This window comes from Monodelphis domestica, chromosome 3 (genome assembly GCF_027887165.1).
Source record: "Monodelphis domestica isolate mMonDom1 chromosome 3, mMonDom1.pri, whole genome shotgun sequence".
NCBI lineage: Eukaryota > Metazoa > Chordata > Mammalia > Didelphimorphia > Didelphidae > Monodelphis > Monodelphis domestica.
This window is the reverse complement of record NC_077229.1, coordinates 262,713,674-262,739,117: the sequence shown is the minus strand read 5'-3', so window position 1 is coordinate 262,739,117 and position 25,444 is coordinate 262,713,674. Positions and strand designations below refer to the sequence as shown.

Sequence of the window (25,444 nt, the reverse complement as noted above, 5' to 3'; positions counted from 1 at the left end):
GTCCATACTGATAGAAAAACCAAGTCCCCACGTTGGGGTGGTGGCAGAGTTTGCAGTGTAAGACAAAGACTCCATTGGTCCAGAATAAAAAAGAATAAAAAATAGACGATAAAAATAAACAGAATTTTTAAAAAAGAAAAAAATAAAGACCTGGAGTCAGGTCTCAGACATTTATAGTTGTATGACCCTGAGCAAACTTTTCTTGGTCTCAGTTTCTTCATCTGGAAAATGCAGGTGTGGGCTTAATGACCTGATATCCCTTTCACCTCTGAGTATATTGTGCTGTGCTTGAGGCGAAAGTGAGAAAAGATGGAATCACTTATTCAATTATTTTATTTTATTTTATTCATTTGAAAACTCTTAGCTTTCGTCTTAGAATCAATACTGTGAATTGGTTCCAAGGCAGAAGAGCGATAAGGGGTAGGCAATGGGGGAGAAGTAACTTGCCTAGGGTCATACAGCTGGGAAGTGTCTGAGGCCAGATTTGAACCCAGGACCTCCCATCTCTCAATCCACTGAGCTACCCAGATGCCCCCATTATTTAATTATTTTTAAAGATTTTTTTTTATTAAAAAAAAAAAAAACCTTTACCCTCAGTCTTAGAATCATTACATTTACACATATTATACAATGGTATAATTACTATTACATGTGTATTGGTTCCAAGGCACAATGGTGGGCAAGTGAATTACCCAAGGTCATACAGCTAGGCAGTATCTAAGGTCAGATTTGATCCCAATACCTTCCATTTCTAATCTTGGCTCTCAGTTCACTGAGCCACCTCACTATCCATAGGATTACATTGATTACTTCTATCAAGGAAGTAAGTGTGTAGAAGTATATGCAGGTCCTCATTCAGAGTTGGCGGGTATCAGTGATTTTGATCACCATGAGGTCCTCATCTAGGAGCCATATATGAACTAAACCAGTGAATAAAGGAATTATTCATTAGAATTTAAAATGTGAAAAGAGTGCTCATTCGCTATATAAAATAAGCAGGACTGAAATGGTGACTATGCTTTAGTCAGCTCATATTGATTTTTTTTTTATTTTTATAACCCTTACCTTCTGTCTTAGAATCAATAACTGTGTATTGGTTCCAAGGCAGAAGAGAGGTAAGGGCTAGGTGATGGGGTTAAGTGACTTGCCCAGGGTCACACAGCTAGGAAGTGTCTGAGGTCAGATTACCCCCATCTCTAGGCCTGGCTCTCCATCTACTGAGCCACTCAGCTGGCCCCATAGTCTGATTATATTTCTAAACTGTATTTATAGTTAAAGGAGCAGGGGAAGCAGATAAAAGGACTAGAATCTAAGGAAATGACTCAGATCGCCAGTTAAGATGATTGGGAGAAAGCTTGGGGACATGTGCATGTGACCAGGTATTACTATGCTGTAAGAAAAGATGAAGGAGGGAAGTTTGGGGGGTCCCGGGGAGTGTGAATGGATGTGGAGTGCAAGGAGCAGAGCCAGGGGAGCAGTTTTTTCAAGGACTGCAAGACCGCAAAGCTTTGAGACACTTAAGAACTCTGATCATTGCACTGACCACCCCTGACCCCAAGGGCTTATGGGAAAGTGTATTCTTACCTCCTGACAGAGAGCCAAGGGGCACAAGGCATGGAAAAGGACGTGCCTTTTTGGCAGGCCCACTATTTGGTGTCCTTTCCCCTAATTATGCTTATTTGTTGGACCTTTCCCCACCTTTTTCTTATTTAAAAATTTTAATTTTCTTATTTTTAATAGATTAAGCAATGGGTGCCCCCCAAAAGGGGGTCTTTATAATGATTTTTAAATGGACAGAAGGAAATTCAGGAGGAAGCACACAGACTAGCAGTACAGTTTTTAAAGTGTGGATTTATTTCATGTGTGTGTGTATTGTTACTCAGTGGTTCAGTCATGGTGATTCTTCAAGACTGCACGGACCATACTGTCCATAGTGCTTTCTTGGCAAAGAGACTGGGGGTGGTTTGTCATTTCCTTCTTCAGTGGATTAAGGCAAAGAGAAGTTAACTGACTTGTCCAGGGTCACACAGCCAGTAAGTGTCTGAGGTAGGATTGGATTTGAACTCAGATATTTTTGAAATTGAATTGAAATCAGTCTTCCTGATTCTAGGCCCAGCAGTCTGTCCACTGAGCTATGTAGCTGATTCTGCGTTTATATGTGTATACAATATCTATACATGTGCACACATATACATATACAAATACACATTCATGTATCCATACATATATATTTAAAGGCAAACATTATTATCTAGACTATAATAATAGCTAGCATTTATAGAGAGTTTTAAGGTCTATAAAATACTCTTAATTTTTATTCAACCCTGGGAGGTAGGTGTTATGATTATACCCTTTTTTATAGAAAAGGAAACTGAGGCAGGCAGATTAACTGACTTACCTAGGGTCAGATAACTAGTAAGCATCTGCGGTGGGATATGAACCCTGTTCTCCTTAATTCTTAGTCTAGTTTGCTATCCATTGTACCACGTGGAGAAGTCCGATTTCATAGATAATTCTCTTGTTATGTTCTGTTATGTGCATGAAAATACCCTTTTCTGTGTGTTTAAGTTCAGTATGAAAAATTAAAACAAGGGGAAAAATATATACATTTCTCCTTTTTTTTTCACAGCCTCCATTTGAGCCTGTTCCAGTGTCCCTTGTTCCTGCAAATGGTGTACAGGTGTCGGGGAAAAAGCCAGTTTGGAAAGCAGTTAATTGTGAGTAAGCTACCACAAAAATAAACTTCACTTTTATCCATTGCTTCATTTTTGGGGGGCGGTGTGATGTTATTTGTATACAAAGCCAGTAACAATTGTGGCTGTTGCTAGAAGAATCCACTTGTGAGTATATTAAAAATAAAACAAATATGATTCCATCTTTTCTCTTTTTCTTGAACACTTGCCACATACTTAAGAAATAAAAGAAATTGGGACCAAAAAGCTTTGTCTTACATCAGGTATATGACAGATTTCTTTGATTAAGAGACTAGTATTCAGAATCCTCTTAAAAGTCAAAAGTAATCTGGGAATTGGGCATGAAAGCTGTTTATGGATTATAGACTGAGTTATATGCCACATACTAAAGCTGACACAAAGATAGATTTTTCTTGATAGTTTTTCTCTGTAAGTGAGAAGGCCTTATTATTGAGGAGAAGTTTCTCAATAAGGAATATGGCCCTTCTGGTCATTTTTTAGTCCAGATATATGTGCTATAGATAAACAACAGAGACTACCATTTTCTTGCTAAATTTTAGAAAATGCTAGAAAAAATATCTTTCAAAAGTTATTACACTTTTCTCCTTTATTTGTTGCCAAGCCATTATTAAATTTAGACGATGTGCAAGAAGGGAGATGATTATATATCTACCGATGTAGGGCACCTCTTCCACTAGATCTGCCTCACCCTTAAAAAGTTCATAGAATTTCAAAGTTGAAAAAGATATCTTAGATGTCATACAGTCCAATTCACACCTTCATATGATTCTACTCTGCCATTTACTTGACAAGTGGTCATCCATTCACCAATGGAAGACGTCTAGGAAGAAGGAATCCCACTTTGGGATAACACCAACTGTCAGGAAATTTCTTCTATCCTACTTAAATCTAAATCTTCCTCTCTGAGGCTTCCATCCATTCATTGCTCCTAATTTTGCCCTCCAGGGTCAGAGAGGACAATTCTTAAACCACTTAACTTGAGTGAACAAAATATAGTTGTGCTTGAGTCATTTCAGTTGTACCCAAGTCTTCATGACTCCATTTGGGGTTTTCTTGGCAAACATTCTGAAGTGGTTTGCCATGTCCTTCTCCAGCTTATTGTCATAGATGAGGAACCAAGATTATCAGGGTCATACAGCTAGTCAGGGTCCAAGGGCAGATTTGAACTCATAAAGATGGGTCTCCTTGACTTCAGACCTGGCCCTCTATCCACTGAACCACTTAGTTGCCCTTATATAAATATATTCCTAAATACATATATGTATAAACCAGACATACAGAATAAACAATAACTCAATGGGAAGGCACTAGCAACTGAGGGTGAAAATAAAGATTTAACAATAGTTAATACCATCCAGGAGAAGGACCAATGCCCGTGCTTGCCTCAGAGTGTGTCATAAAGTCTCTTCTTCTGGTTCAAACATAATTTACGATTATAACCAGTCTGGATCCAGGAATGAACAGACCCCTGGCTTGACCACCAAGGTGGGGACCAGAGAACAAACATCTATCTTGTCCCAGAGTGTATTTCCACTCCCTTAATGAGAGATTGGTAATGAGATAAATATTTACTTTGTTACTCTTTGCCACCAGCCAGAATCCTTAATTCTTTTTGTTTGTTTGTTTGTTTGTTTGTTTGTTTGTTTGAAACCCTTCCCTTCTGTCTTGGAATCAATTGGTTCCAAACAGAAAAATGGCAAAGTTTAGGCAATTCATGTTAAGTGACTAGAACCCTGGTACTCCCAACTTCAGACCCAGCTCTCTTTCCACTGAGCCACCTAGTTGCCCCAGTCCCTGTGATTCCTGCCCAAAATTCTCTTCTTTGACCATTACTGCATTCTTCATAAACATCTATGTCATATTCTTTTGGTGTCCCCATCCCACTTTATCTCTACCCTATCCTTGTGGCCTCTGTACCCTCTATTCCATTATTAACACATTTCCCTTCCCTTTAGATTGGTGCCCTGCCCCTAAAAATGAAATACACTATATATATATACATGTATATACTATGTATATATGTAGTGTGTATATGTATATGTATACTATGTATCTATGTATATCTATGTATATCTATCTATCTATCTATCTATCTATCTATATGATATATATTATGTATATAGATTTCACAATTCCTTCTAGGTACACATGCTGTTTTTCCCTAATAGAATGTAGACTTGGGGTCAGGGGCTCTTTCTAACTCTAGCCCCTAGAATACTCCTCTTCCTCCTTCCTCCTCCTCCTCCCTGGTATGTTATTTAATACAGTTATTTATTAATTACAATTATTTAATACAAGAATACTGAATCAAAGTGAGCTCCTCCTCCTCTAAGCCTTCCTTGATCCATGGTCTTTCCTAAAATGTAGCTCTTAGAACTCAATACCATACTACCGACGTGGCCCGTCAGGGTGCTCTAACTCCATCTTCCTGCATTGCTACGCTGTTCTCAGTGCCTGCAGCCTAAGATTCTCATGTCTGAGTGGCACCAAGTCTAGCTACATAGGCCCAGTTTTAACACTTATTTCCAAACTGGAATCTGTGTTCAAGCACATATAAAAAGTGGTAAATTCAAAAATAAAAAGAGCAGGTAGAATAGCAATGGATAGTTTGTCTAAGCAATAGCAACACAATTGACTTCATGTCCCAAGTTGGGCAACCCCAAATAATTGCAAGAGGGAGGATGAAGCACGAGTTAGAGAAGGGAATTTGGCTAAGAATCATAGGGATTTTGAGTGGCACCAAAAGGTAGCAAAGAACATATTTATCTAATTATCAGTCCCTCGGCCATGGAGTGGAGATCCATTCTGGGACAAGGAAGATGCTTGCTCTCTGGCCCAACTTTGATGGCCAAGACAGGGGTCAGTGACACTTCCTTTGCTTTGAGTCTAATGGCCTTGGTGTTCCTGTGAGGTCTCTAATGGCTCATCGAGCTGGGTGGGTCCACAGAATAATAAATAATAAATAAATAAATTTATTTATAATAATAAATAAATAAATAATAACTAATAAAGTACTGGGCATTTGGGAAGGCTTGTCCTTTGACAATTGGCTGATGCGTCTGTGTGTCCTTTGTTTACATTTTCAGCCAACAGTTGTCTTGACTGTGGATTAGACAAAGACACTCCATCAGTAGCAGAAGAGTTGTCCTTTGAGGTTTCTTTTTCAGAGTCCATCACAGAAATTCCCAAAGAAAAAGAAGGTCTTAAAACACAAAGGTTTAAAAAAGAAGATTCTTCCTTAACTGTAAGTAATACTTGTCATGTTTATGCTTTTATCCTTTCTCGATACAACTCACTAGCTGGGACTTCTGACAAGTTGCTTCTTGCCTCTTTACTTCATTTTCATCATCTGCAAAATGATGGAGATGGCCTAGATGACTTTTCAAGTCCTTTCTTTCAGTGGTTCTAATTTCCTGTTGAATTCCTCAAAGAGAAAATATTAGGATATGTGTGTCTGTGTATGTATTTAAGAATTTCCCATTCAGAAAGGGGCCATTCTGCTTGGCTTCTCCATTTTGTAACCATTTTCTTTAATATATGAACCATACTCTTTTTTTGGTCACGTAAATAAGAATAATGCACCAATCAGGTCAATAAAAAGTTCAGTTGTCCCATAGAAAAACAAGTTTGGCGCCTTTGGGGAAAATAAAAGCAAGAATAGGTTACTATAACACTGTTACTCCTTGTCCGGAATTTGTCCAGCCAATAACTTTACCTAGACAGAACATTGTCAGGGACCAGGAAGCAGCCAAAACAGATTCCCCAATATCCATGTTCTAAGGCTTAAGGATATCATGTAAGAGAAAGCCTCTCAAAGTCCTCACTCAGAATTTATTTACTTATATTTTATATGCAGTTCTAATAAGCTTGTTCGCTATGTCCTGCATGAAAGAGCTGACATACTTTATCTAGGGTAGATGACTTGAACTCTGCCTTAGGATATTGGAATTTAGAGAGCAGAAATTTTGAATAATGATTTTAAATGATTGTGTGACTTGAAAATTACATTTTAATAGAACTTTTATTCCTGCAGCAATGAAACTAGTCATCAAGAATGCTGTTGTTCAGGCATTTCAATTTTGTCTGACTCTTCATGACCCCAATTAAGGTTTTCTTGGCAAAGATACTGGAATGGTTTGCCATTTGCTTCTCCAGCTCATTTTACAGATGAGGAAACTGAGACCAACAGGATTAAGTAACTTGCCCAGGATCACACAGCTCAGAAGTGATTGAAGCCAGATTTGAACTTGAGAAGATGAATTTTTCTGACGCTGGGCCCAATAGTCTATCCACTATGCCACTTGGTTGTCTCCTAAACTGTTATATAAATGCTAGTTTTTCTCATTATCTGTAGTACAGTGTAAAATGTTATAATTTCATCCAGAAAACTTTAAAATTAATTAATTAATTTTAATATATTTTTCAATGCTTATATGATTTATGTTCTCTCCCTCCATTCTTCTCTCCCCCAAGCAATTCCACTCAATCCAGAAAACTTAACATTTCTAAGTAAACATAGGATTATCTCTCAGAGTCCTTTAGAACATGCCTATCTCATATGTCTATGGGATGATATGCCATCCAGAATTTTTATGAGTAAAATCCCCTTTGCTATTTTAATACAGTGTCAGGAGATCAAGGGACTGAACTGGAAGACAAAGAGAGAAATCCAAATGTCTCTATTCACCTTAGGGAAAGAGTATGCCCTCTGCAGCTCTTGTTGCTGTGCTTGGTTGTGCCAGCATTTCTGCCAGGGCATTCAGGGATTCCAGAGGGGAGGACTGCTACTGGTTGAGCAACATTCTGATAGATGCAGACACTGGCTGTCATTTAGTGTAGACTGGTTGACTAGGGAGAGTTCCTTTCATCATGTGCAGATAGAAATGCATGAGCTAACTTTTGAGGGAGACACAGCTGAGATGCCAGGAGTTACATGCCAACTGCATCCTTGGTGTTTGGTCTTGGCTCTTCCCTGGGCTCCGCTCACGAGTGGGCTTAGGTACCTCTACCCGTCCAGGTGGAGAGTGCTACCTTCTTTGTACGATCACTCAACACACTTCCCAGGATGGGGAACCAAGTGAAGGTATAAAGTCAGATTCGGCCCAACCTTGCCTTAATAGGATTAGTACCATGGAATTATAGGAGCTGAATTGGCTCCTGTTTTTCTGCTCCTAGAGAAGAGGCATGTTCCAGGGCTCTGAGTAAAATAACATGTAGAAGCAGGCAGAGAGACACTTTAATGAAACACCTGCAGTCTCTCCTCTCCTTTAAAGAATGTTCCCGTGTTTTCAACATGCCTTTCCAGAAGTTCATTGTTCGAAAAAGCAGATTTGGATTAACTGAAGTAGGAGATCTGTCTGTTGAAGACATGAAGAAGATTCGCTATCTCTCTCTCATCGAACTGACAGCCTTTTATGACGCTCTGGGGATTGAACTGAAGAGGGACCGAACAGACAAAGTGAAAGGAAGAGGTAATTGGAGTGATTGGTCCCACTGATTCAACCGGGGGGGGGGGGGGGGATTGGAATAAGATATTGCTTAACTGGTTCTCTTTTCTTTCTTTCCTTCATTTTTCATTAACTTTGAAGAAAATGGACTTTTTGGTGTTCCACTTACTGTCCTGTTGGAAAACGATCAAAAGAAATTTCCTGGGATTAAAGTTCCTCTTATCTTCCAAAAAGTGAGTAGACTGCAAATCCTTATCATTGGTGGTACTAATATTCTACATATTTGGTACTCATTAAAGCCAATTATTGAATTTTTACTTAGACTTCTACATTTAGCCCTTACTAAAATTATTATTTAGTTTTTTAGACTTTTTAAATCTATTGTTGAATTATTATTTAGGTTTTTAGACATTATGTGTTTGATACTTATTATTTAGGTTTTTAGATAACACATATTTGATATTTATTTAAACACATTATCTAATTATTACTTGGGTTTTTTTTTTAGAGGACAGTTGGGTAGTACAGTGGATGGAGCACTGGGCTTCAAGTTAGGAAGAACTGAGTTCAAATCTATCCTCTAGTACTTACTAGCAGAATGATACTGAGCAAATTGCTTAATTTTTGTTTGTCACAGTTTCTTCACCTATAAAATAGGGATAATAATAGCTTCTACCTCCCTTGGCTATTATGACGATCAAATGGTTAATAATTGTAAAGTCCTTGGCATAGTACCAGGCTCACAGAATGTAAATAACTATACATATTAGCTATTATTATTGTTCAATAATATATTTTGGTATTTATTAAAACTGTTATTAAATTATTACCTTGGGTTAAAAATGCAAATTCCTTGTTTACACCTAGAACCAATATTGAGATTTCTTTCTATTTATTCATTTAACCAAAATTTTTTAAAATTTATTTATTTAATTGATTAGTTTAGAATATTTTCCATGACTACATGATTTGGTTTCTTTCTCTCCCCTCTTTCCTCCCCCCTCCCATAGCCAACAAGCAATTCCACAGGGTTTTACATGTATCATTGATCAAGACTTATTTCAATATTAGAGTCTACATCCCCAATCATGTCCCCATCAAACCATGAGATTGATCATATGTTTTTCTTCTGTGTTTCTACTCCCACAGTTCTTTCTCTGGATGTGGATAGCATTCTTTCTCATAAGTCCCTCAGAATTGTCCTGGGTCATTGCATTGCTGCTAGTACAGAAGTCCATTACATTCAATTGTGCCATAGTGTATCTGTCTCTCTGTATAGTGTTCTCCTGATCTTTCCTTTCTTTAAAAAAAAAATTATAATTCTTATCTTCCATCTACTTCCAAAGTAGATGGAAGTTTATAATTTAATGAGAAGCATAAGTGTGATATCAGAAGACTGACATACAAAAGAGAAGAATCTCCCACAAAGTGTAATAGGAAATTTCAGAGAGGAGAATTGGAGGGAGGGTAAGGAGAACACAGATGGACACACTAGAAGGAAAGATATGGAGGCCAGAGAAAGAAGGATGAGAACAGGGGCTGGAGAGTAAGTCCATTGCGTCTGGGATATAGAATATCTGAAAGGGAGTAAGATGTGATGAGGCTAGATCCAGACTGTAAAGGATCTTGCATGCCAGGTTTAAGAACTTTGCCTTTATTTGGTAGACAATGAGGAGTCATAGAAAGTTGTTGAGTAGAAGAGTGACATGATCAGTGCAGTATATGATGAAGGTAATTTGAGTAGTAGCATGGAGGATGAATTAAGGAAAACATAGGATAGAAACAGGATGAGTAGTTTGAAGCCTATGACTATGGTATGGTTGAAATGAGATCAGGATTTAAGATAGAAGGTGACTCAGTGCAATGGAAAGAGTATTGGATTTGGAGTTAAAAGATAGGGATTTGAATTTCTGCTCTGGTACTTAGTGCCTGTGTTACATTGGGCAAGTCACTTAGCTCTTTGGACTTCAGTTTTTCTCACCTGTCAAATGAGGGAGTTGCACTAGGAGGGGACAAAGGTCCTTTCCAGCTCTAAGGATGTGATTCTGTGGAATAGGGTCATTTTAGTGGGAGTAGAGAGTATGACTGCAAGAAACATGGTAGAGTTTGGAGCAATTGACTTAGAGCATGAATGGTTGGATGGAGTGAGGTGTTCTATGAAATGACACCAAGATGAAAGAACTTAGGAGACTAGCTACACTTAACAGAAAGAGAAAAAAATTGAAGGATGGAGAAATTGAGGAACTGGAAGGGCACCCCAGGGAGTAACCAATAGGCAACTGGAAATAAGAGGTGGGAGTCCTGGGATGCAGCTGTGACCGAAGATGCAGATTTGGGAATCTCCTGCAGAGAGCTTGTCATTGGAGAGGTTGAAATCACTGAAGGAAGACATATAGAAAGAGAAGAGAAGAGGGCCTCGTGCTTAAGTGATTACTAGGAAGAGTAGGAGCCAGCAAAAAGTCAGAGAGGAAATGATTCAAGGGAGCAGAATCATGGAAGCTATCGGAAGGGAGGCTACCAAGAGAGAGGCGATAGGTCACAGTGTCACAAGCCATGAAGAAGCCAAGGATGATAAAAGATTTTTAAATTTTATTAAATTAAATTTTTTTTAAATAATTGGATTTGATGATAAAAATATCATTATTTCAGTGAGGTGGTAAGGATAGAATTCAGACTGCAATGGGTCAAGGTGCTGAGAATGTGGAAGGTAGAAAAAAGAAGGCAAACTTCTCTAAGTTTTTGACAGTGAAAGTTAGGAACCATGAGAAGGTGGTTGATAACACTGGCAAACTTATGGCAAAAGATAATAGGCATGGTTGCTGATTGAGGGTAGAATTAAATATTTAAGATATTTATGGAGAGAATTAAAATATATATGGAGCATGATAATTGAAGAGATGAGCTGAAGGGCCTTGGGAGAAGAATTCAGTTTAGAAAGGATGAGGACCACTTCTTTCTCTTAGATTAGAGAAGATAGAAAATGGGGAAGGACATGGCAAAGAGGAAGAAAGGAGCTGAGAAATGGAGTTCATTTAGAGTCAGAACAGTATTGTAGAACTAGAGCTGGATGGGTCAAGTAGGTTGGTGCCATGTGGATAGAGCACCAGGCCTGGTGAGTCAGTATGCTTCAAATGTGACCCCAGATGCTTCCTAACAGGATGACTATGAGCAAATGATTTAATGCTGATTGCCTAGCCCTCACCTCTCTTCTGTCTTAGTTTTGATACTAAGATATAAGGTAAGGTTTTAAAGAGACAGAGAGAGAGACAGAGAGACAGACAGAGAGAGAGAGAGAGAATTGAATCTGAAGTCTAATGATCTGAGTTCAAAGCCCAATTCTTAGCTTAATAGTACTTAATATTAATTAAAGTTGAAAACTTAATAGACATTTAAGTGTTTGAAAGTTTTTGTTGTTGCTGTTGTTTTTCCTTCATAATATCAAACTTCATGGTGCTCATGGATCTATGGCAAGTCTTAAATGGTGATGACTTTTTAAAAAAATGCATATTTCAGTTCCAGATGAAAATGTAAACTAACAAGAAGTTAATTAATGTTAATTAAAATGACCTTAATTAACTATGTGACCTTGAGTAAATGACTACTTTTCTCATCTGTAACATGAGGGCCTCAGTTTCCTCATATGTAACGTGTAGAGGTTAGATGAAATGATCTCTCAAATTCCCTACAGCTCTAAATCTAGGCGCCTGTGTAAGATGACCATGTGTTTGTTGACAACTATTCATTAAAACTCAAGTGATCTCAGATTTTCTCTGTATTTTCTTTTGCATGAAAGGAAGAAAGCAGATACTTTACAAGTTGCTTACTTTATTTTTTCCCCAATCTTTCTCCAAATTTAATATATTTGTTATACGATTTGGAATAAAAGATGACATGTTTTTGTAGCCAGAGGCATTTAGTGAGTCAGTTGTCTCTGTATACAACTGCATGTTAGATTAGCTTTTTAAAAATAGTTTTTGCATTTTAAGGGTTTGTTTTCCAAACATTGAGGAGCAAAACTAAACAACTGGTTACTTGGAGCTCTTTTTTCTTAGTGTATATCTAACCCACAAAAGAACTACTTTTAGGAAGGGATTTTGCAAAACATTTTTATGTCATGCAAATTGTAATTGCAGGTATTCTTATCGCTTTTTAAACAAGATTTTTTCTTTGGTAAACCAGGAGATGGTTGTTGATATGTGTACTGTGAATCTATAGTGACATCCAGTGGCATAGTTAAAATGTCAAGGCAAAACATATATCCATAAATGCAAACATTTCTAAATTTAAAATAATACCTTAAGAATAATGAATTAACTATTATCATATAGTTTTTTCTCCATCATCCCCTCATGGCATACTCACTCCCCAAATTGTGCCCCTCTACAGCTGAATAGCCACAAAAAACCCGAGCTTTTTCCTGAGCTACCTTCCTGGTACCAAATCCTGAATACTCCTATTCATGCATTATATAAAAGACAGAGTTCAAAGAAACTTTATATAATTCAAGTCCAAAAACCACAGTATAATACTTTTAGTTGATAACACATTCTTCCAGCTTTCAGTTCCATTTTTCTTGCCAGATCTAGAGATGATTGTATCTTTTATCTTCCTTCCTGCTGTAGCACTGTCTCCAGAAGGACTCTAGTTACTTAACCATGGTTTATAAGGCTGGCGATAGAATTCATGCCATGATGGATACCGTATAGGACTCCTGAAACCTTCTTGTTAGTTTATACTCTCTTTTGGGATGCTTGAAATTTGCATTTTTTCTTTGTAAGACTTTCAGTAGATCTATGAGAACCATGAAGTTAGATCCTACGAAGAAAACAACAGCAATGACCAACCCCCCCAAACATTTAAACATCTATTAAAAGTTTTGCATGTTAACCATTAAGTAGGCATGAAAAAGGAAGGAAATAAATATTTATTATCAACTACCGTGTTCCAGACACTATGCTAATCATTTAACAAAGATTATCTCATTTGAGCCTCACAAAAATGGTGATAATGGTAATGATAGTGGGTGCCATCATTATCCCCATTTTACAGTTGAGGAAATGGAAACAGGCAATGACTTGCCCAGGTGTATACAGTTGTTAAGTGCCTGAGGATGGATTTGAACCTAGGTCTTCCTGACTCCAGTCCCAGTACCTGATTGACCGTGCTTTCTAGTAGCTTCATTTCTCATGTATAAGGAATGTCTTGATGACTTTAATTTGTATGTATTTTTTTTTAAATAATTGTAAGTGACTTGTATTTGGGAATTTTTTTTTCAAATCAAGTGGAAGACATTTTTTAAAATGTGCTATTATATTTTAGCTTTTGCAGAAACTTGAAGAAACAGGTTTAGAAACAGAAGGAATTCTTCGAGTCCCAGGATCTGCATCCAGAGTCAAGGTACTATGCATTTCCTCTGTCCCATTTGGAAATTGAAGTTCAGTTCATACTTGAGTCATTTCTAGGGTTACCTGTTTTATTTGAATTTGATGTGACATGGACAAAAATAATAATGCTAAGACCTATAGCATCAAACCCTTATAGTTTAATGAACCTATAATTACATTACCTGCATTATCTCATTTGATTTGTCAAAAGCCACAATTCAGTCCAATTCACCTATTGTTAAGTTTCAGTTGTGTCTGACTCTATGACCTTAGAGTTTTTTTTTACAAAGTACTTTGGAGTGGCTTGTCCAACTCATTTGACAGAGAGGAAACTGAGGCAAACAGGGCTAAATGACTTGCTCAGGGTCATACAGCTAGTAAGTGTCTGAGCCTGGATTTGAACTCAGGAAGAGGAGTCTTCCTGATTCCAGGCCTAGCACTATGGCACTACCTAGCTGCCCCATCCACCTATTAAATATCTCATATTTTATGTGCAAGACCCTGTGGAAGGCTCCGGGTATACAAGTACAAAACAGTTTTTGCCTCCAAGAAGCCTTTTTTCTACTGGCAGGATATGCTAAACACAGTTAAGTGCATAGAAAATCATTTCCGGAAGCAAGAGAGAATTGAACTGGAAACCTTAGGATTAGATATTTGTTCTGCAAACATGAGGGCTGGACTGTTGCTTTGGGTCCACCATGTGTGTTCGAAAACACATCCTACAGCAAACTCACCTAAGGCTCATGATCTTAATTTTATAATAAGGAGCCTCAGGAATGATTTTTTTTAATTATGAAAAATAAGTTTCAGTTGTGGCTTTGTGGGTACTATGTTCTCAAGTTGTAAACACTCCTCTCTTCTGTGTAGCAAATATTTTATAAATCCACTTTGTTTCCACTTTGTTTCTACCATTTGCTTTCTCTATTATCTTTTTTTTTTAAATTAAATTTATTTGTTCCGCTAAAATACTTAGTCCTTCTTTTCCTCTCTCCCTCTCTTGACCCTATTAGAGAAGCCATCATTTGACAAAAAGGTTCATAAAACTGTTTTGCTTATTTTTATTTATCAGTTCTTATTCTGGAGGTTGACATACACAAGTCATTCTTCAAACAATATTTCTTGGTTCTCTTCATTTCACTATTCATAATTTCATGTAAGTCTTCTGTATTTTTCCAAGATTTATCTGTTCATCGTTTCTTATGGCCCTGTAGTATTCCATCACAAGCACATGCCACAACTTGTTTAAACATTCCCCAGTTGATAGGCATCCCCTCTATTTCCAGTTCTTTACCACCGATATCTTTAAAGGGTGATCTTGTCATAGTCTAGAGTGGCAAGAACCACGCTCATTCACTCAACAGTCTTCAAACTCCCATTTTCCACAGGAACATTTTAGACATAAATAGGCTTAGCTTCTGCTTTATTTTTGTTTGGAGCTAGTGAAGCACTAATTAAAGGAAGATGTGCCTGTGAAAGAAAGGGTCCTCTCCTGAAAGCCCAGCTTTGTGAGGACTGCCCTTTAGATACAAGATTCGACACCCTGAGAAGAGAGGAGTGATTAGTGTCTGAGAGAGGGTCACAGAAGTCCTGTGGGGAGTAGGGAGTATATGTACTATTACCTGTTTGGGTCCTCGCATTATGTGCTGAAATTGTGTAGAACTGAAGGAGCGTCCCTTTATCAATACCAGCAACTGGAATTAGTAGAAGAAAATAGATACCATATGGCTCTTGAAGATTTACAAAGCGCTTTACATAAATTTTCTTATGTGATCCTTACAATGATTTTGTGAATTAGGTATTATTATTACCCCCATTTTCCAGATGAGGAAACTAGGCCTAAGATAGAGTAAAAGAAGGGTTCTTTTACTTTTTTTTTTTTGGTTTTGTTTTGGATCCCTCATTGCTAGGTAAAACCTATGGAGAAACTCTTCTCAGTATTTTGTTTCTGAATACATAAAATAAACCATGTAAGATTACCAGGGAAAATGATTCTATTGAAATAGTTATTGAATAATATTTTTAAGTCCATGGATCCAAAATTAAAAACTCTGAATTAAATGTTATTAAGGAAACAAACTATATTGGAATAAATTTAATATACATTACTATGTGTCATATTATATAATGATATATATTGTGATCTATTATATAACATTATTATATTGTATATTATTTTATAGATTATATATTATCATCTAACATATACATCTTTGTATGTACATATAAAGTAATATATCATTGTATTATATAATTATATATTAAAATAATATAATGTATATATTATATAAATAAATATGTTTATGTATATGTTATATATATAAAATATTGAAATTATATATAACATATAACAATATATTAAATTTATTTCAATATAATTGGTTTCCTTTATACACAGAACTAATATATTTTCATATGTATGTATGTTTATAGATCCTAGGTTAGGAATCTCTGGTTTGAATTATTTGTTTCAGGGTCATGTAGGTAGTAAGTATAAAAAGTAGCTTTTGAACTCAGGTCATTTTGACTCTGGAGTTCAGCATTTTCTCCACTGTGAATAACTACCCCGAAAGGGTGACCAGATATTACTATTCTTTTGGGGACAAAACAAGAGGAAATGGGCTTTTAGACCACAGAATAGGGGTCATAGACTTATAAGGCCAAATAAAGGAAGATATGCTTATGAAAGGAAAGCCCTCATAAATGGCAACGTTGTGAGAACTCCTCTTTGAGGGTGTGCTTATATGAAGAGTTTGCTGTTGGGCACAAGATATCTTGAAGACGGAAGAATGGACTAGATGGTGCTTTAAAGTCCTGTCTACAAGTCTAGGTCTATAGTTTCTGTAAAACATATGTGTGAATCGGGAATCTTAGCTCCATATGTTCTCATATAAAAGTCTGAGGGAAAGCAGTGGAAAGGGAGGAAGAAAGAGAGAGGGAGTCAGTCCATAATAGGCACGTTCTAAATTTACAGATGAAAGATATTACTCTTTGGAGTTCAATCTTGGTTTGTTTAAGTCTGTCTAATCAGGCAACCAATCAGAAGTCAAGGAAACAAGTTTCCTAAGCAGAACCAGATCCTATCTTTCCAAACCTTCATATATTACTGTGACATTTGGATTTGCAGACATTCCAACTGGTCCAGTGTGTGTGTGTGTGTGTGTGTGTGTGTGTGTGTGTGTGTGTGTGTGTGTGTGTGTGTAAAATCCAACATGTGGATGTGATTAAAAACCTCTTTTCTTTTTATAACCAAGTGCAGAAGACATAATACAAGACATCTTGTGTATGTGCGTTATGGCACATTATAAACATTTCATGGACAATCACAACTTATTCATAAGCTTTTGTCTGAAAATGCTTATAAGTCTTACTTTTAAGTGGGGTTAATGATTCCCCAATGCCAGATTCTTTGTGGCTACTCTTAGGCACACAAGAATATTCCTGATCTGTGGTCAACATGAAAGTGAACGTGTTTTAAAAGCTCCCCTTCTCTACAGATGGATGTAATAAGGTTCAAGTTCTTTATATCACCTATCATTCATAAGAAGAATGTAATCCAGATATTCTAATCATCTGGGCTCCAAGAAAGCAAAGATGTTTGAAAGAACAATGGAGAGAAGCAGAAGAAGAAAATGTTAGTAGAAAGGAATTGTAACCTTATATCCTAAATATTGAATAACTCTGGATTGCTTTTCCTTAGCCAGACTCTTTATTAAATTATGTGTAACTGCATTTCTGAGGCAGTGTTCTAGTCATGTGTAGAGAACACAGGGCAATATTTTAAAAATAAAATACATAAGATTTTAAGTCTTCATTTTTCTTGGCAGTCTCAAATTCAGCCAGTGTAATGACACCAAAAACATGGTTTCTAAAATATACCACAGCAAAACTCTTGCCCCAGTTTTTTATATATTAAAAACTTCATTAAAAACAACTGGAAGGCTGGTGCAGCGAGGAAATCGCTGGTTTCAGCCGGACAGGACTCACAGATGCTGAGCCAATCCTGATTTGTGAGGCCTGCTCCAGTTGGAAGCAGTTAAAAGCTTTGTTCTTTCTCAGTGACTCTCTTCTTAATAAAGGAAGGACACTTGAACCAAGCACTGGGGAAATAGATTTTATGGAAGAGGGTCGAATGTGTGATGTATGAGATTTTCTTCATTCTAGGTTTCAGTTTTTCTCAGGATGGACTAAGTGTTTTCTAATCATTTCAGCTGCTATATTATTTTCCTTGTTATTGAATCTAAAGATACAGGCACTTGCAACATTTACCAAAAATGTCTTTCTCACATTTTTCTTTTCCTTAGGGGTGATTTAAGTTCATGAATTTCTTGTTCTCTTATTCTCATTAACCTTAAAGAAATAACATGATGTCCTTTACAATTGCCTTTATTATTTTTTTTCCTATTTGGCAAAGTACATTTTTTGCACCTGGTTCAGCTGCCTCCAGACTTTTAAACTGGGCCATATTCTGCAACAGCAGAAATAAAGGAGAGCTAGTTTTCTTTCTGTTAATTAATTAAGAGTAAATTTTAAAACAATAATACTAAAAATAATAATTTAAATAATTTTTAAAATTAAAAAAATTTAAGGCATCTAGATGGGATCCCTGGTATTGTTGTTATTATTTGAATTCCTAGTCATCTCGCAGTGTATGTGCTACTCCCATTTTACAGATTAGAAAACAAAGAAAGGGCAGAGGATTTAAAGTTTTCTCATTCCAAATCGGTGGATGCTGCCACTATACAACAGTCTTCCTTTATTCTTGCTTTAGGTCAGAGTTGTTGGATATTGGATGGTAGGAATGAAGTGCTCTTTTTAATGCAACCCTGCCTCTGCTGATTCTTTTTTTTAAACCCTTTCCCTCCATCTCAGAATCAATACTGTGAATTGGTTCAAAGGCAGAAGAGTGGTAAGGACTAGGCAAAGAAAGTCAAGGGGCTTGCCCAGATCACACAGCTAGAAAGTGTCTGGGGCCAGATTTGGACCCAGGACCTCCCATCTCTAGGCCTGGCTCTCCAGCCACCCAGCTGCCCCTGGTGATTCTTTTCTTTATGAAGAGGCAGTGGCAATGTGGTATAATGGATAGAAGGCTAATCCTTGAATCCGAAAGACCACCTCTTATAACATACTAGTTCTATGATCACAGTGCCCCAGGCAACTAATATGTTATGGATGATTTAAAATTTTTATTTTTACATTCATTTAAAATATTTTTTGAGTTCAAAATTCCTTCCCTCCACTGAGAAGGCAAGAATATATTAATTATACATGTGAAGTCATGCAAAACATTTCTATTTTAGCCACATTTCAAAGAAACAATAAAGAGCAAGAAATGTAAAGAAAGCGAAAATAAAGCATGCTTTGGTTTGCACTCAGTTCATCAAATCACTCTCTGGAGGCATAAAACATTTTTCACATTGGTCCTTTGGAATCATTTTGGATCATTATAGGAGATTTACTTATCCTCCATCAGTAGAAGGAGTTTCCACCAAGGAAGTTCCCTAAAGCTATAAAATCACAAGTTTTGGCCTTCTTCTGCCCTCCCCAGAAGGGCATCTGCTTTATACAATATAGTGGTCATTAATCAAATACATATTGATCTATCTTAGGGTCTCTAGGGTTGAAAGTTTCTCAGGACCACGAATCCAATTTTCACAGATTCTACAGAGCCTAGCAGTAAGTCATGCTTCTGCTGTGTTTCAAAACTGATTCAAGTTAGGAAGTAATGGCAAAAGAGGGAGGGGGATGCAGGACAAACTCCGAACTGCTTAGCACTGTGCCTGGCACACAATAGGTGCTTAATAAATATTGATTGATTGATTGAAAGCTTATCAGACATTGTCTAAAATTAAATGCTCTCCTGAATGAGATCTGGCTGAAATTGTATATACGCTAATTAAACATGGGCCATCTATCCTAGTCACCCTCTCATGGCAATCAATCCTTGGAGGGATTCTCCTTATGTTCTGTGCAGGCAAAGCTTTGTGTCCTCTGATTCTCATAATAAAGCAATCAGCAAGGCATGAGTTTGGCTTCAAGGGAGGAAAGTGTTGGAGGAGAGGTGATAAGTAAAAAGTTTATATCCTGAATATAAACCAGCCAGGCTTATTAGACTTTGGAGAGGCCTATTAATCTTTGAAAAACATCTTCAAGGTTTAAAAAGCCTAGAGAGGCTTTTTTAGTTATGAAAGCTCAGGCATTCAGAAAAAAACATGTGGAAGAGGCCTGTGTCTTGGCCAAAAAAGTCTGCCAGCACTACTCCTGGACTATGTCATTATTCTATGTGTGCAGAAAGAAGTAAGATCATCTTCACTGGGCTTGTTCCTATTCTGTATGCAAACCATCTGAGAGCCATACTTTCTTGCTCCAGGCTAGAAAAGGAAAGGGGGGAAAGGGAAAGAGAAGCTTTGTCAGAATCTAGAGCATTTGCTTTGTGGGAAGAAAAGATATTTTGCCAAGACCACAGAAATGAAATTATGGTCAGAGTAAAAAAATATATATACTTATATAGAATTAGTCATCCTTTCAAAGTCCCCCCCCCCCCAAGAAACTATTAGTACACCTTAAAAGACATTCATTTATAAAAGATTATTCAAATACTATCATCTGTAAACAAATGATGCCAATCCACAAATCTGCATTATAGATGGGCTCAGGTCACAGGTGACTGGCCACTGGGGAGATGGTGGGTATCTGAGAACATAGAATAGGTACCAAAAAAACAGAGGAACACATGAGTCAGCTGTGGAAGCAGAGAAAGCCAGGCCCAGCGATAGGATAGATCCAATATTTAAGGATAATTATAATCTGTTGGATCTGGACCATTAAGTGCAGGTTTGGAATCCAGGAGGATTCAGTTGGTAAATGAACCACAGACAATACCAAAGCAGAGTGGGGTTGTTCTGGGAAGGAACATCGCTAGGAGAGAGAAATGTGGATAAGAAGGATGTTATTCAGGGGCAGCTAGTTGTCTCAGTGGGATAGAGCACCAGACCAGGAAGTTCAGATCTGACCTCAAACACTACCTATATGCATTACCCTGGGTAAGTCACTTAATCCTGTTACCCTAGCCCTTGTTTTTCTGTCTTATAGTTGTTATTAAGATAGAAAGTAAGGATTTAAAATTTTATATGAGAGAGAAAGCAAGAAAGGAGGAAAGAAGGAAGGAAGGAAGGAAGGAAGGAAGGAAGGAAGGAAGGAAGGAAGGAAGGAAGGAAGGAAGGAAGGAAGGAAGGAAGGAAGGAAGGAAGGAAGGAAGGAAAGAAGGAAGGAAGGAAGGAAGGAAATGATTCAGGGTGGTTGGGAATGTTCAAATGTGTAAGTCAAAAAATCTAAGCTTAGATTTTTCCTAGTGTGCTATGGGAGGACAAAGGATGGAGGGAAGAATCAAAGACAGAATCAAGAAAAGCCAGATTCAAGAATCTAAGACTAAACTCTAGATATTAGCATGTTAGTGTCAGAGTTACATATCAAGGACAGAAGGAAACCAGAAAGGTTCCCAAATTGCTTCAACAAATCTGCCTATTCTCCCTTTTCAAAGGGGCTGAGTAGGGCCGATCAGGGTTTTACTCTTTACCTTTAGGGGTGTCATGTAGGATGTCATGACTTCAACCCAGTAAATGGCAATTCAGAATCTATATAATCATTGGGGAGGGAAGGGATAAGTATTTATATAGGACCTATTTTGGGTCGGGCATAGCACTATGCTTTACAAATATTATCTCATGTCTTCATCAACAAATCTGAGAATTAGATGCTGCTATTATCTCTACTTTACAATTGAGGAAACTGAGGCAGTCAGAAGTTGACTTACCCAGGTTCACACATCTCAATGTCTGAGGTTCAATTTGAATTTGGGTCCTCCTGATTCCTGCTCTTATATATTGTGCCACTAGCTGATTCAATAACACATTGGGTTTTTTGTTTTGTTTTGTTTTGTTTTGTTTTGTTTTGTTTTGTTTTGTTTTTAAACTCTTACCTTCTTTCTTAGAAATGATAAGGAAGAAGAGTGACAAAGACTAGATGATTGGGGTTAAGTGTCTTGCCCAGAGTCACACAGCTAGGATGTGTCTGATGCCAAATTTGAACCTAGGACTTCCTGGAGATTACCCACTGTGCTACCTAGCTGCCCCACAATAATCGTTTTTTAAAGTGACTTTTGTTAATGGCATTGTCCAGAGGGAGGGAAAGGGAAAATGTCAAGGGGCACTCATTGAATATTTGTTACTTCCTTTGATTGCAGAACCTCCGGCAAGAACTTGAAAGCAAATTTTATGAAGATACATTTGATTGGGACCAAGTCCGAAACAATGATGCAGCAGGACTGCTAAAGATGTTTATCAGAGACCTCCCCAGCCCTCTCTTTACTGTGGAATATCTGCCAGCCTTCATTGCCCTAGTAGAAAGTAAGTGACAACAGCATGTAAGCATAAATGAGTCACGAATAACAGTATTAGACTTAAAGCAAAAGGAAGGTGACTGATGAGACATGACCCATGAAATAACATGGTAGAAAAACAGGTTTGTGGACTTTGTGAGTTTTTTTTTTAATCTCTAGAGTTCCTTGGGGGTATTTGTTGTAATAACAACAGCAGCAATTATCATTAATACATGAAGGCCCATGACTGTTTTCCCAAATTCCTCTCCCCTTTGGCAGTCTTTATTCCAAAGCCTCATACACAGTGGAGTTGAGAAGGAAAATTGTATTTACACTATGCCTCAGTTTTCCTATCTATAAAATTAAAGATTGGACTAGATGTCTGATGATTCTTCCAGCTCTAAATTTGTGGCAAAATCTAATTTGCCATAGAGAGAACTAAAGTATTGTATATTATGTGCCTTAACCAAGGTTGCAGAATTGGCCAGTGTTAGAGCATGGCAGATTTTTTTATTAACTTTCTATCTGAAGCTTTAATCACTACTTCATTAATCCCTTGTAAGAATTCCAATTGGATTTTAATCATGAAAAGGCATATTCATTTACAAAGTGTGCTCCATAAGGGCACTGGTTGTTCAGGAGCCTCAAAATCATTAAAATTATTACAAAAGATGATAATTAGTGGGCTCTTAAATTGATAAGAAAAAGCGTTGTCCTAAAATTAGCATATTTCCAAGTTGTCTTGGTTTTCAACTACAATCAAAGGCTGGAAAGAAAGAATGCTTAACTTTTCTCTTCTAGGAGGAGATGATGAAACCTCAAGCTATCTAGCTGAGATTTAGATTTGGGTTTTATTTATCAAAGTCAAGTATTAGTTTTTCTTTGTTAGATCTAGTGAGTGACAGTATGGAATAATGGCTAAAAAGCTGACCCCGGAACTAGAAAGGTTTGAGTTTGAGTCTCATCTCTGACATATACTTACTGTGCCACCCTGGGCAAGTTCTCTGTATTCTAGGCAACTCAATAATAATGATAATTCTTTAATAATGCTAATTCACTAGCATTCATTGAGCATTTTAAGATTTGTTACATGCTTTACAATTATCTCATTTGATCCTCACAATAACTCCAGAAGGTGGGTGCTGTTGTTATTTCCATTTTACAGATGAGGAAACTGATCCAGATTAAGGTTAATGATTTGCCCAGAGTCACACAACTAGGAAGTGTCTAAGGCTGGATTTGAACTTAGGTCTTTCTGACTTTAATTCTAAAGTTCTTACCTTTTTTTGCATCATGCATGCTTTTGGCAATCTGATTCAACCCATGGACCCCTCTTATAACCACATTCTTAAAATACATAAAGTAAAATGCAATGTTATGATAGAAACCAATTGTAACAATGTAAGGATGTAATTTTTTTAAACCCTTACCTTCCATCTTAGAATCAATACTGTTTATTGGTTCTAAGGCAGAAGAGCAGTAAGGGTTAGACAATGGGGCTTAAGTGACTTGCCCAGGGTGACAAAGTGAGGAAATATCTGAAGCCTGATTTGAACCTAGCACCTCCTCTCTTTAAGTTTATCTCCCAGTCCAATGAGTCAGCTAGCTGCCCATTAAAAATAATTTTTTTTCCCATCCAACTTTGCAAATTCCCTGAAATCTGTCCACAGATGCTAGGTTTCAAACCCCCATTCTGAAACCATAAACAGCAAAAGTGCCTATCTGCATCAGGTTTTCCTTTTGCAGGAATAGAAATCACAAATCAAGATCCTCTCTATCTGCTTAGATGGAAATCTTTCTGTGAGTTGCACTAACTAGTATAGAAAGGAGATCTGGTTCCTTTTATTTTTAAATCATAAAGTATAGGGCTTTTCTATCAGGTTTGCTGTCCTAGAGAAGACACTGAAGGCTTGTGAACAACCTCCCTCTAAGCCCTGGTAATATGCTCAACGATTCAGCTAACAAAATGTTACTGTTCAATTCTGTAGGTGTTATAGTATAACTGGAGGTCAATTTAAGCCTCTGCTGCCATGCCTGCTCAGAAACACACCTTTAAAACAAAGTATAAAAATAAATTTGTTTCCTTAGCCTCATAGTTCACTGCATGATTGCTGTCCCTGCAAATCATTGAATAAAATAAACCTGAAAAAATATCCTAGAAAGAAATAGCTGTGTGGTTTGTAAAAACCTCCACATTTCTGTCACCTTGAAACTGAAAAATGCCACATTCCAGGTGACTGATCTGATATCGGGCAAGGCCACTGTGACATTAAGAGCTGACTTGCCATGAAGGGTGAGGAATGGCCAATCAGGCCCCACAGAATAAACTCTGGAGGGAATACGTTTTCCTGAGGGGTAGAATCTGGCTTCTGTACACTCTCAAGACAGGGTTCCCAAGATTCGAGATAGGACTGGGGAGAAACAGCTTATCCATGAGTATAATTACTTTTCTTTAGCCAAAGTTTGCCCCCCCAAAGTCTCCTAAAATTAAAGGCCTGAGAGCCCATCAATCATTATCTTTAGACACATTGAGCAAAGTTAAATATCTTTCCCAGGAAATAAATGACCTATCAGAAAGAGAAAAATTGCTGCTTCTTTGTAACCACTATAATCTGAGATTTTACTAACTACAAAAACACTCTTATGCCAAGGCTTCGTCTGTAAAGTGAACGGTAGTCATTCCCCAGGTTAGCCTTTAAACTTTAAAGACTATTTTGTAATTCATGTGTAATTGATTGAGATAAAGGCAAAGGTGACTTCTGACAGATGTCCAACTCATAGCCCTTAACCCTCACAAATATGTCCTGAAAATGTAAGTGGGGCATGTTTAATAAAAGAATAAAAAATAGTAAAATATATTTCAGTCATGTCCAACTCTTTTTGACCCCATTTGGTGTTTTCTTTGCAAAGATACTAGAGCAGTTTGCCATTTCCTTCTCCAGCTCATTTTATAGATGAGGAAACAAAGGCCGATCAATTAACTTGCTCAAGATCACACGGCTAGTAAGCATCTTGGGGATCTGTTTCTATTTTAGTATGACACTGCTGACTTAGAATATTAGAAAGACATCATGGCATGTTGGTCATGGGCTAAACTTTGAAAGGAGCTTGAGGGAACAGCAGGTGCCTCAGTGGACTGAGAGCCAGGCTTAGAGATAAGAGGGAGGGAGGGGAGAGAGAGAGAGAGAGGCTGTAGAGGGAGGAAGAGGGATACAGATAGAAACAGAAAGAGAAGAAGGCGACAAGTAGGGAGGCAGGGAGGGAGAGAAACAGAGAGAGACAGAGACAGAGATACAGACAGACAGAGACACAGAGAGAAGGGGGGGAGACAAGAGAGAAACAGAGAGAGACAGAGACAGAGAGACAGACAGACACAGAGAGGAGAGTGACAAGAAGAGAGAGAGAGAAAGAGAGAGAAAGGAAGAAGAGGGAGGGAGAAGGATACAGACAGAGACAGAGAGAAGGAGGGCAACAAGTAGGGAGGCAGGGAGGGAAAGAAACAAAGAGAGATAGAGACAGAGACAG

General features: G+C 37.5%; 1 protein-coding gene across 6 annotated transcripts in view; it reads left to right on the top strand.

Moving 5' to 3' along the window:
* ARHGAP28 (Rho GTPase activating protein 28) overlaps positions 1 to 25,444 on the top strand; it is a 195,660-nt gene that overhangs the window by 145,889 nt on the left and 24,327 nt on the right. For all 6 annotated transcript variants that reach the window (XM_007487690.3, XM_007487692.3, XM_007487693.2 and 3 more), the window contains 6 exons: positions 2,630 to 2,717; positions 5,801 to 5,958; positions 8,020 to 8,185; positions 8,303 to 8,394; positions 13,481 to 13,558; positions 21,785 to 21,947. In XM_007487690.3, the coding sequence (XP_007487752.1) occupies positions 2,630 to 2,717; positions 5,801 to 5,958; positions 8,020 to 8,185; positions 8,303 to 8,394; positions 13,481 to 13,558; positions 21,785 to 21,947 (745 nt within the window). The remainder of the gene's footprint in view (positions 1 to 2,629; positions 2,718 to 5,800; positions 5,959 to 8,019; positions 8,186 to 8,302; positions 8,395 to 13,480; positions 13,559 to 21,784; positions 21,948 to 25,444) is intronic.